Source organism: Squalius cephalus (assembly GCF_949319135.1).
Source record: "Squalius cephalus genome assembly, chromosome: 2".
In the NCBI taxonomy this organism is placed as follows: Eukaryota; Metazoa; Chordata; class Actinopteri; order Cypriniformes; family Leuciscidae; genus Squalius; species Squalius cephalus.
The window spans coordinates 52635881-52649842 of record NC_137123.1 but is presented as its reverse complement, the minus strand read 5'-3'; the positions used below and the strand labels follow the sequence as shown (position 1 = coordinate 52649842).

At 37.4% G+C, this 13962-nt stretch overlaps 1 protein-coding gene across 1 annotated transcript in view; it reads right to left on the bottom strand.

Moving 5' to 3' along the window:
- The window catches only part of sgcz (sarcoglycan zeta), a 279764-nt gene that overhangs the window by 81998 nt on the left and 183804 nt on the right, over nucleotides 1-13962 (bottom strand). Inside the window, exon 3 of the mRNA XM_079898802.1 lies at nucleotides 4238-4339. Within this exon, the coding sequence (XP_079754928.1) occupies nucleotides 4238-4339 (102 nt within the window). The remainder of the gene's footprint in view (nucleotides 1-4237; nucleotides 4340-13962) is intronic.

Below are 13962 nucleotides of genomic sequence, written 5' to 3'. Positions count from 1 at the left end.
CAATGCATCGATGCTCACTATGTTCCCTCACCGTAAGTTCTCAAGCGCGAAACATAAATCACTCGAGCCAACTCACCACACATAATTACACACGATAAATGTTTTAAATAAAAGAAAATGGTATTTAATTATATTTCAGCATAACTATACATCGACAGACAGGTAACATAATCTAGCTAACATTTATAATTAATTTACGACTGAATTGCTGCATGTATATATTACAATAAAAGTATTTATCATAATGTACTTTATATAACATTAAAAAAAGTCAGAAAAATATCTGTTATGCAGTTGTTCATAAATTACATTAGTGACATTGTACGACAAGGATGTTGTCCCGAATTTGTGTATACAATATATCGATATTCCAATATATCCACAATATATGGATATTCCAATATATGGACGCACATTCGGTGCTTGGCCTCTATTTACAATTCTGAAATGCAATTCTAAATAAAGTCTGATTCAAATTCAAATGATAGTGCAGGTTATTTGTCAGTTTGTCAGCCCATCAATGTCACAAAAAAACTTTTTTCTTCTAAACTTTCATGTTGCAGGCCTCTTTTTTACTGGTGGCTACATACTGTCACTACTCCTGCTGCCCCTCATGTTGTGAATCTTTATTCATCCTTCTCAAGCACCTTTCCTTTCATATGTTTCCTTTTTTGGCCACTGTTTCATGAGTGCCTGTGTCACACACCATTGGTGGCCCTTAGAAGCAGGGTGTCAATTCAGGCTATGGCACAATCCCTCTTTGTAGGAGACGCCAAAACAGCTTGTCTGCAGTATTCAGCTTTACAGCTCAAGGCTCTCCTCCAAGACCAAGACCACCATGCCGCATCCCCCGAAACCCTAGCTTCTGGCTTTCTACACTTTGTGGATTAATTATAATTCGCAATGTCGCACCCTCACAGTCATCTGAGGCAAATGATCCAAAATGGCCGCCATGTCGCTGCGAGGGTGTGTTGGGATTTGCGACGCTGTGTTCTCGGTGGGGTGCTGAGGGGAAATGCAAAGGGCCCTCAACAGGCTTTGATGTGCGCTGGTGATTATTGAGGCTAATCAGGAGTGCCATCAGCGAGCTAGCAGAAAGCCTGCGCTTTGTTTGTGTTCTTTAATGCTAATCACTGCGGCTAACACATTAGGCACTTTGATTTATTGGCTCAGGGACAATGCTTCTTTATAAGTTTATCTGAGCAGTGGTAACGGGGTTTATCATTATTAATGAATGTGCACTCCAAACAGGCTCAGCGGCCATTATTTCTGCACAGTGTATCGGTATAGACTAAACTATCAGAGACTGCTATGCCTCTATTAATTTCAGTTTCACTAGTGTGCCAATTACCACATCTGTTGAAAGGACTAGCATATACTGTATGTTAACCCATGTTTTGTATAATGTTCCTTAACATGTGATAGCCTAGGCTAAAAAGCTAAAGCAGCTGGACTGCTAAAAAAATAAAATAAAGAACTTGGCTAAGATTGTGGTCGAAAAATGACTTCTTGATTTTGTCATTTTGTTACGAAGATGAGATGGAAAATGTGCACCCTAAATTCAAGGATATTAAACATAACAGCACAGAATATTAATAATGCACTTTTTGGGAGAGATTATGCTTGTTTCAGATCATTTAATTCAGTGTGACGGGGATTGACCTGCTTGAGCTGCACGAGCTGAAGCGAAACAGTCAGAGCCGATCAGCCCTACACTACGTAAGTTAACATGCGTTCATATGCGCGTGCACGAAATGAAATGCGCCCTTTCCAGCAAAACATCTGTGGGGACCAGTACAATATGGGCGTGATGGCATTCCTCATTATAGGCGCACATACTTTTAAAACAAGACAATGCTTATCTAGTCTCCAAGTCAGTTTAGTTACAACTCTGCAATAAAGCAAGATGGAAAGCAATGTATTGATATTGACTATTGATTTATAGGCTATATTGCATTTAAAATGTTGATTGGCTTGACATACTGGTCAATAAGGATGCACATCCCTCAGTACATAATAACCATCAAGTATTGCTTTTATCATTTAAAACACATTGACATGCTATGGCAAGCCATTTTAGCTTTTATTCATTCACAGGGTGCATTTTTTATATCAATAATTAAACTGTTGATATTAAATTGTTGAATTCTTGATATTAAGAATGTACTTTTTCTAGTAACAATGTCTATTTCTGATATCAGGAATTACATTTTCATTAGTACTAGTTAAAGGAGGGAGGATTGTAGTGGGAGGTGTGACTGTGTGGCAATGGCAAATGGTTTACATGGCTCATGTGTCAGGTATGAGGCCCCCTAAACAGAATTTTGCTTAGGGCCCCAGGGAGGTCAGGATCGGCTCTGGAAACAGTGAATGAACGTCAGTAAACTGAAACGCAGCAAGCGGGTTAATCAACTCACCTGAACGCATCCTATAAATATGTAATCACGTATATGCACAACATAAAAGTAATATCACAATTTTCCTCTGCTCAACATGACGTGAATAACAACTATAACAACACTGTATAAATAAATATAGGATAAGTAAATATGGAAAACGATACAATTGTAGTCAGAGTAAAATGAAATATGTTAAGTTAATAATTTAATAGTTTATAGTAATTAGAGAAAATTCATGCTTTAATATTTGTTGACAAAATATTGACAAAATATATTTTCTTTAAAATAAAGATAGATAGATAGATAGATAGATAGATAGATAGATAGATAGATAGATAGATAGATAGATAGATAGATAGATAGATAGATAGATAGATAGATAGATAGATAGATAGATAGATAGATAGATAGATAGATAGATACTGCATATTATGAATGCCGCAGTGACAACAGCCACAGTGAGTTTAAGAGTAAGACACAATGAGAAAGAGAGGGAATGAGATGGAGAGAAATAGATCAACAACGCTGTGTTTACAATTGGGTGCTAAAGGTCAACAGAGGCCTAATACAAATGAACCAGAACATGATGCATGCGTACAGCAGGAGTTTGGGGAAGCACCCGACCCTGTGTACTTATGTGTGCTTGACAAAGAATGTGTGCTGGTGTGCTTGGCCTATTCATCTTAGTGATCTACACTTTGTCCTTTCACATATATCAAGAGTTCAAGCTAGAATCCCCACCACGCTCACTCCAGCATCACAGCTGGTGCTTGGTATGACAGACCAGTGATGTCTGAAACCCTCCCAATTTACATGCCCTGTCAGCACGGTGGGTGTGTCGGCATTTGATGAAGAGTGGAGATGTTGTATTAATGTCCTTAACTTTTATAACTTATACCTTGACAAACTGCAAATGGGAAGCAAAAATGCAAAATCTAGCATGCCGCAAATAACTTGACTACATTTAGCCAAACAAGAGTTTTCAAATGTCCATTAATGACATTTAACCTGTGCCCTAAACATGATACAAAAAATTATATTATATACAATGCAGGTTAGATACTCATTGTATGTATAAACTGTTGCATGAAGAGTCTTCAAAAAATATCATTTTGTGTTATCCAATGCTTTATGTACATACATTTAATCCTATGCATACATACATGCAAACACACACACACGCACACACACACACACGAGTATATAAAACGGGATATATATATATATATATATATATATATATATATATATATATATATATATATATATATACAAGAAGTGATAAGTCAGATAAAATAAAAATAAAACATTTTAAAGGAACAACATTTTTTGAAGGATTTAAATCATCAATTTAATCATAAAATAATAGCCCTTGTCGCATCAAGTGTAACATAAAGCTGAATGAATGAGCTGAACCTGTGCAGGCTGAAAAGACGTCAACCAGTAAATTCACTCGCTAAATGGCAGCACCGAGTGAAATAGCTTCACCGAGGGATTTAGCAGGCAAAGTTCAGCAGGTTGTTTGAGCTGCTTAACGTGGATTCAGCACCAGCTCTTTCAATGTGACCTACTGCACCTGTGAAGAGAACAGGAGCAAAATCCTCGTCCAAAGCCCAAACCCACTACCCTAATCACTTAGTTTGCTGACACCAACTAAAAAAATGTACTATGGTATTACTGTGACATGGTACCATGGTAGTGAAAATCATTTGAAGTACCATCAGAATATTTTAATCAGCCATTACCCGTATATATAATGAAGTGCCACTAAAAAAAAAAAAAAAAAAGTTTACACCATGGTTTGCCTATTGCACAGGTATAGAAAACGAAGTTCTTACCTGTCTGGATTTGATCTCTTTCACATAAAGTGGAAGAAGGAACTCCGACACTCCCTCTAATCTGATGCCCTCTTTGGTTACGCGAAGATTTCCCATGCCATCCTGAGGGACAGACAAAAAGAGAGAGAAAGAGTTTGTGATATGCATGCAAATATATTTGAACATATTTACGTTTCATGGATTGTTTTCTGAATCAAGTATTTTTCACCTGTAAATATCCTGAGTTCAAGGCAAAACATCAGCATCTGAATGATAACACAAGCTAAGAGACATGCTGTCTCCCTGTGCACCGCTGGTGTCACTAGTTTCATTTTCATGGACTTTTAGGGGCCGTTTACACAACACACCATTTTCAAATAAAAAAGGAAAACTTTTTATGTGTTTTGGCCATTCATGTAGATGACAACGCCATTTTGGTTGTCCCCAACGCCAGTGGTTGTCCCCACGTAAACAACAAAAATATGAATTTGTGAAAACGGTGACATCATGTGCATGTGTATTACTTGTTAAGTCTTCTTCAGTGACATCGGCAACTGTTTGCCTGACTAACTATTTGCCAGCATTATACAGCACTTTTAGTCTTTTTCACGGATCAGAGTGAACGGTGATCGTTTTGACAACGTTGTCGCCTGTACACGGAAAACGTAAAAGGATAAACTTTCCCGTCTTTTGCTCATCGTTGTCATGTAAATGTACCCTAAGTTTATTTTTAAATGTTTCTTGTATTTACTTTCTGTTTCATTGGTTGTCATGGTAACCACATCGTTTTTCATTTGTCGTCATGCTTACTCATCGTTTCATTGATTTCACACACCTGATCCTTGTTTTGTTCATTAATTTCACTCTGTATATACTGTCCTCATTTCAGTTTGCTCATTGTCTGGTTTTGACTGTGCTCTAGCACACTGTTGTGCTTATTTTCCCATTGTAGAGTATCCACTTTTGTTTTGTATATTGAAAATTAAATTAACTGTTGATAAATTGATCCACTTTGCCACTCATAGTCTTCGTGTCGGACTTGACATTACATTTAGATGCCCCTGGTGTGCCCACAGTTACAGAAACACAGTCAGTCTTTAGCAGGTTCAGCATTGATAATCAAATTAACTGAGTTTCACATGAATGAAGCATGAATTGATAGTTACATTTGCATGCTCATGTTTTTCTGAATGAAAGCTTTTCTGTCTTGTAGAGAATGCAAGAATATGGATGTCAGAATGTACAAAAAATGTACCATTTTGCTCCCCCGTCTCTGCATTAATAAATGATTGTAAATGCTCAGATGTGGCAGCATGTGGATTTTAACATCTCTCAAAGGCTGGTTTCTCTATTCAATTTGGGTTGCACAAAAAGGAGCCCCACGGCAGTTTTCCAGCTTCCTTTACCCCTATCTCATTATCTCCTTCCCAAATGCCATAACTACAATAATGACGTCAGACACCAGTCCACATTTTTCATATCTTTAAAAAGACTGGACATTGTTGATAGAGAACTATGTTGTTGTTTTTTTAAGATTCAACATATAAAAAATATATATAAAAAAATATTGGCTACATTTTTCAAATGATTCTACCTTTTTATATTTTTTGACCTCCCTGCTTTTAACCTGTTCTTTTTATCTCTCAAGAGTGTTCTTGGACAACGTTAATTAGTCAATTACTAGAGAAGTTGATTTCATGGTTGGCTCTAAAAGCATTGTCACAATTATCACATAGAACACTATAATTACTGAATTTGAAAGCACTGCCAGAAGACAGGGAACTTCAAGTCCCGTTCCGGCACAATTTCAGGTTAACTAAAAGCTGAAAAGGTGGACTCTGTTAACCTGTTATTCTTTGGTAAAGTAGACCATGGCACTGCTGTCAAACAAGAGTTTTAAAAAAAAGAGAACAATGAACACCTGCAGCCAATGAGTGGGTATTTTTTTTTACCAGATATTCCATTTTCAAAGAAAAAAAATAAAATAAAAAAATAAATTCACAATTAAAAAAAACATTTGGTTTGCAAAACTGGTTTTCTGTTCAGTGCCTGATTAGAAACCACAAGAAATGTCTTGTATGTGTCACGGGTTTGGTGTAGTAGGCAAACGTATGAACGAGAAATACTACAGTATTTTATTATAAGCACAGTATTGTTAAAACAACACATACATAACACATTACAAATTGACAATAAACGACAAATGACTAAACTGAACAGGAAGTATGTATACAGGGGATAGCCATGAACTAAATAAGAAACACATGATAAGAATTAACCATAGAAACCAACAGGGACATAATCAGAAACCAAGGAAACAAAAACTAAACAGAGCAGGGAAACAGGAACTAAGGGAAACACAACAGAACATCAAAATAAGAATCCAAGACAGTGACAGTATGTACATTCCTACTTGTACTAATTTAAATCGTAATACTATTTTACAACATTCCGGTAAGCAAATGCATTCAAACAGTCGGTCCAAAACAGCCCTGATGCAGAGAAAACCCAGACGATTTCTTCAAAGATGGTATTCATCAAAGCACAAGCTCTCTCCTATTCTATGATTATTTCGGAGCAGCTCAAGCCATTTCTCATCGTGCTGTGAAATACAGATTAAACGGTGGCTCAAATCACTCAACCGCTGCATAAGCATTTGATACACAAACCAGTGTCTTGCTAGTAAAGTTTTGACGGATGATGACTGTACTCAAGGTAAAGACGTTTACAGTAAAACACCGGAATCGTACATTAGTCACACGAGAAAAGAGTCCGTTATTATTGATGCTCTCGGCTCACTGATCGCTTTTAAAAATGTGTAAATATTGGGGGGTGCGGAGGCGCCATTGTGTATGTTGTGTCAAAAGGGAAGCCCACTGTCTTTGACTTTGAAAACCCGTGCATTATACATTAGATTACTCAATGTAAGTATGTACAGATTAAATATGTTCCTTTTTCTCTTGTTTTCAGTTTGCTTTGTTTAAAACAAAAATACCTATTGATTCATTAGAATAAGATATCATAATAACACACTTCATTTTTTTTTCAAGGTTAACAGGATTCTGTGGTGGGATTGGATCTTGCACGACATCTGAAATGGTACACAATTTCCACCAAAGACAAGTCGGTTCTTAGCAAAATGATCCACTAAACCTGCTGACCTCAAACCAGGAACCAATAACATCAGTGATAATGTCCTCAAAACAGCTCTCCAATGAAGTATAAAAACTAAACAGCTCCATGGTGTGTTGTAGGGATAACGCCAAAACCTGGAAAAATGATTCGCCAGTGGTTCCCTCAATATTTTCCAATGTTTTTTTTTACAAGGGGGGTTTTACATTTATTAGTAAAATAAGGTATATAAGTTGACAATACTTTTTGGCGGCACGTTTTGATCTACAACGTAAATTACACACACCCATATTAAAACATGAATTTTAAAGCTGAACGTTTAGGGTGTGAGTATGTGCAGTTTACAGTGTACAAAACGTCCAAGTTATGTTTGCCACAGATCATATTTTACTCACAAATTGAAAAATCTCGAGTGAATCACTAGCGAATTAGTCTTCCGGGTTTTGACGTCATCCCTGCAGCACTCTATTATTATAAACCGTTCTACAATAAGTGGCCAATGCATGTTTCAATGCACCTTCAGCTGAGAGATACACCCAGCTAGTTTCTCAGTCTGTCTGAAATACAATGATTTTATTCACAAATATCATGTTATTTACATAGTGCTGTTGATTTATTTTTGAAATAGCTTGTTTTTAAGTTACTTTAAAAAGCATGCAGATCCAGCACTGTACCGAGCACTGACATCATCACAGTGAAAAAGGGGTTTTCTTGGTGACAGTCTGGGCCAGCTCAATAACTAGACATTCTTTCAATCAGTGACCACTTTAGGAGATTCAAGGAGTGACAACAGTGTCAGTGAGGCCTTAGGGCCTATAACTTGATCCTTTTTTAGTACCATTACAGCTTGCATTTCTGCTTCAACTGGCATGACAGTGGTTTGTTACCATCAACTTCCTCGACAGCAATGGCCATCTGAGTTGCTGCTCTCTCAATAACATTTTCAATTTCAGCACTTCTCCCTGTCACGATCAACTGAGCGGCTTCTACTGATCATGCTGGACTGATCTTGTTAAGACCAAACATCTCTGTGAAATAAGGGCAAAAAGGGAAAGTGGAATCTCCTATAATATCAAACGTGTTTAATAAGAAGCTAACGTGGTATTTGTGTTCATTATTTCTCCTGTCACATGCAGGTGCCTGCATTCCCATTCATGAAACAAACTACATCCCCAATAGATCATTCATCAACCTCTTCATCAGCTTTGCAGACATAAATGCATACTCATCCAGAGTAATTTTTAAATACAGCACAAGTGTGAATCAACCATTTCTGTGTGAGCAATCAACATCATGTAAACAGACATACAATCATCACTTCAGTATGCTGTCAGCCGGCTGATTCATGGCAATACAGTTACATTTAAACCTTTAGTGGGGATTCGATTAGCTGATACCATATAACGGAGCCAGCATTGATAACACTTGAGCAGATTAGGTTTCAGGTATGGCATACTATGCTCTCATAATATACATACTGTATATAATTATATTTTATACTATAATATATCATATAAAACTATAAAAATATTAATTGGTGTTATTGAGCAAAGTTACTATAGTTCAGTCTCTGCTGACAAATACCACAGCTCACAGCGCTGTTCATTGCTAGTAGAAGAAAAATGCAGCTGCAAATTGAATGTCTGCCAACATGAGCAAAAAAAAAACAAACACAAAATATAAATAACGCCTGGGGGTTACAAACGTTGCTTTGAAATACTAATAAAGGTCTTTATTAAATTTTAATTTAACGTTGAGTTGACTTTTGGAATTTCAATAATAATAACCTATTACAAGGTCAAGACTTTATTTATTTTCACTCTGTAGATTTAACTATGCCTTGCCAGGAACGGGTGTACTCTGGATCAATGTATTATTCGATTTAAACAACCTTCGCTGGATGCTGCTTTTAAAAATTAATGTTGCAGAACAGCAGAAAATAATGCAAACCAGCAGTTGTGTCCCCCCCACATACACACACACAGTCACCTCCTCATCACCCTATTGGGAGGTGCTATAATGTAAGTCCTCGTTGTGAATGGATCGATGTGGTAGCCTTGCACAAATGACTAAATAATAACACTGATTGGTCCATGATTAGCTAAAGACCCCTGTGAGGCGGAGCTTCAGCAGAGCCACAGTCAGACTTCTAAATTAGGGTAGTTTATACACTATTTGACCAGATTTAAAAAGCCACTTAAAGTTCACCAATTGCAAGGACAACCCTCTCAGAACACTCAGTTTAAGGATCTTTCTCAAATCCAAATCCTGGGTTTTCAACCAGGGATACAAATGCAACCTTCGTTTTAGTGGTCAAGCTTATTTTGTTGACCTTGGCCACTAAATTATGACTCATATTTGAAATAACATTTCATAACAATGCTAAAAGAGATAAATGTCATGCTATGGATGCATGTGATGAATGCATGTGATGGATGCATCATGTGATGGATGCGTGTGACAAATGCATGTGATGGATGGATGGATGGATGCTGAAGATGAATCATGTAATGGATGGATGGATGCAATTGACAGATGGAAGGAAGAACGTGACGGACGGATGGATGGATGCATGTTAAGGACAGATGGATGGATGGGTGGATGATGCACAGATGAAATGGTGAGTGAATAATGGATGGATGGATGGATGAACGAACGGATGGACGCATGTTAAGGAAGGATGGCTGCATGTAATGAATGAACTGGTGGGTGAATGATGGATGGATGTTAAGGATGAATGGATGGATGGATGGATGGATGGATGGACAGATGGATGAACTGGTGGGTGAATAATTGACAGATTAATGGATAGATGCATGTTATGGATGGATGGATGGATGGATAAGTGGGTTGATTTTTGAGTTTTAGTTAGTTAGTTAGTAAAAAACTGAGTATATTGTGGAGGCCTGATTGATATATCATTGCTATAAGGGCTCAGTGGTCTTTTGGCTTAAGCGATTGTCAAAGCCTTTACCCACAGAGACTGTGAGTGCCACACAGCAAGAGTTTCAACACAAAGATGACTGCATTATTATAAACACATCTCCAGCAGAAGGTAACAAAGGGAATAAAAAGAGCAAAAGACAAAGAGAGAAAGAACAAAACAAACATGAAAGGGTGATAATAACGGGCAGCGTGGGTAAGAAAGGACAAGCCTGCTGAGAGAGCAAGATCTGTATCGGTCCCACACATTACGCTAAGCATAGGAACTGACATCATCTTTTAATCAGCTTCTAATACACTGCTGTGTCAAGGTAATGATCCTTTGTTGCCAAGCTAATTGGACAAACATATCATAGCCCCTCCAACTGTGCGTGCGTGTATGATTTCGTTTGCCTGAACGTCTCCACACAATCACAGAGACAGAGAGTGTGGGAGGAACTGGTGAATCCATGTTCTAATCTGATAAAAGAGTCCAACTACGGTTGGATTCAGAAGCTATGAACATTATCAGCACAAGAACACTCCAGAAACCCAGCAGGGATGACGCACGGGCACGGCCCATCATTTTTTGATGCATCTGACATCATGCCTGGTAACATCAACCTGACTTCAAGGGTGCCAGTGTAGGGGAAACTGTTTTGAAACTGCAGTTTGCCGGCACACTATAGGAAACATTTGCTTTTCACTACTCCCATAGTGTATTATTGCAGGAAAAAAACAAAACAATGTTTGTATTGAAAATTGATGAAACAACAGATTTTGTATGAAAATAAAAGTGGATCATTTTGTTTAAAAAACCTTATAAATGTATGAGGTGGCATGGTGGGAAAAAGCATGGGGCAAAGGCACAAGATATTGATACAAATACTTAAGCTAAATTAAGATGTTTACTTGTTCAAAACAATCAATTCAGCAAAGTGTGTACCTTTTTCTGTTTATTTTGATAAATACAATAATTAATTTTTGTTCAATAAATATACTGTCATTAAAGTATGTTAATATAAAAAATATATATATTTAAAAAAAATACAGATTCACAATTATAAGTAAATTATAAGTAATAAGTAAAGATTCTGAAAGCATTGAAGGAGATGCCATAATAATTTAATATAGATTTACAGAAGTAACAATAAATTATATTTGATAATATGAAATTATTAACATCATATTTGGTGATAATTATCATCTGCATCTTACCACGTCATGTCAACAAATGGAAAAGTCAGACAGCTATTTATTATCATGTCAATTAGTGTGCCTTTAGCCCCAACAGCAGGGGCGCCTTTAACCCCAAATACCATACTTTTACATAATCTTCTATTATTGAAAAACTGTTGCTTTATTTACCTTGAACAAAACTTAAAACAATTAACAAGACCTTTGTCTCAAAATATAGACAATAATTTTAGCGCAGTTGTGGCCTAATGGTTAGAGAGTCAGACCTGTGACCCGAAGGTCAAGGGTTTCAGTACGGGAAGGAAAATGTAGGTGGGGGGAGTGAATGAACAGTGCTCTCTTCCACTCTCATTACCCACAACTGAGGTGCACTTGAGCAAGTTACCTAACCCCCAATCGCTCCCGCAAAAATGTTTTATCTTGAAATGCATACGCTTTGGAAAGTGCTGCGGCATATTTTTGTACCATCTAGCGGTTTAGAGGAATATAAAATAAAATGTGCCTTTTCCCCAGTGCGACAGGCCCAGCGAGTTCAGTTCCAATCGGCCGTTAACCTTGTCTGACAGCCAATCGAACTTAACTGGCCTACAGCGGCCATGTTTTCTGAGATACGCGAGGTGTACCGAATTTGGTGACATTATCTCATTCCGTGTCCACGCCCACTTTGAACGTTTTGGCATCCCGTTGCGGATGCAAATCGAAATTTCAATATTTTTTGCTAATTATTGCTAATTATCAGACTCCAGAGAATCTTTCTGCACTGGTTTGGTTCCGATCGGGTGAAAAACCTACGACTAGTTCGTAAAGTAGGTTTTTCGAAAAATTTCGCCAGGGTGACGATCAAATCCAATATGTGCGTTTTGTTAGTTTTGAGCAAACAGTATAAGACTACTGAGCCTGCAATGGTTTAGGAGCTAAAGGCCATTACATACTTTTGAGCTCTGTAGCGCCAACATCAGGCCGATTTGTGTGAGCTTTGGTGACATTGTAGACGTTATGGGTACTATCATCCCTCAAAAACTTTAAGTCTCTACGACTTACGCTTTGGTCTGCCCAATCACTTTTAGGGAAGAGAGCTGATCCTTGGAAATTCCAACAATTATAATAGGGTTTCAGCGCTACATGCTTGAACCCCTAATAAAAATAAATCAATCAGTTATTGCTCTAAAAGAAGTACATATTTTTAACAACTTACTACAACTCTAACAACTCTAATTCTAACTTAAACAACTCTAACTGTGACCTTTTCGGCAGTCAAAAGTCTGGATAAGCTAAACTATGTTGCAGTTTGTTGGGGAAAAAAACTGCTTGTAATTGGAAAGGCGAAATTCACACATCAAAATGTCACAAAGCTTAAAAAAAAAAAATTTAAGTTAAAAGCATGGCTAGATTTTGTTCCTCAAACATGAAAGCATACCAACACACATACACTAATGGTTCTCTTCCCACACTCCCACCATAAGTCTGAAGAATATCCTTCAGACCAGCTGAATAAATACTAAACATTCAAAAACACTCTTGACATTAAGACACAAGGTAAATACGAAATAAGTGTGCTGGGTTCACGCTGGGTTAGATTGGTCACCGGCAGAGTGAAAAGGGACTGAATGGAGTTGATATGAGTTTAATGCTGAGCTGTTTGAGGCTATTGAGAAGGGCCTGTGTGATTCTGAAGTGGGTTGCTAAGAGGTGAGAGGCAGGTAAAGAGAGAACACCAAGGGCTTTTTTTTTATGCCGAGCTGTTCGTACTGTACTGTTCAACTCGCTCACAGTCCTGCACGCAAATGGGAATGCTAGGAAAACAGTCTGATGAATGAATGTGTTCCTTTTGTGCATCTCTTTTGACAAAACCACACACTTGAATTAAAAGAACTGACCACTCAGCATCCCACACATCTTCAATCTCACAATCAGACAAATTCTGGAATAAAAGGGCTTTATTCTATGCTTGTTTTTATTATAAGCAACATATTTTGATTACATATGATGGAGAGACTTTATTCAAGTGTGGACATGGCCGGCGAACAGTCTATAAACAACTACATTTAAATGATTAAAAAATATATATAAAATTTAAATTTAACATTTAGGTTCAGGTTCAGGTTCAGGTTTATTGATATAGCCCATTTCATACACAGAACGGTAGCCCAATGTGCTTTACATAATCATAACAACTAAATAACAAGTAAATAACAATTACTTCACAGGGAAATAATACACAGAAAAGCAAAATAAATAATTAGAAAACAGGGAAAAAAACCCAGCACAAATAAAAACATAAGAGCTTACAGACCACAGGTACAAAGGAGGGTTAGTGGAAGGCATCATAGAAAAGTTTTGTTTTTAGTCTGGATTTAAAAATGGAGATGGTGGGAGAGGTCTTAATGTCTATAGGAAGACGGTTCCAAAGACGGACCGCATAGCAGCTAAAGGCTGCCTCTCCCTGCTTGGTACGGGCGCTGGGTTGTACCAGTTGGAATTTTCCTGCTGATCTA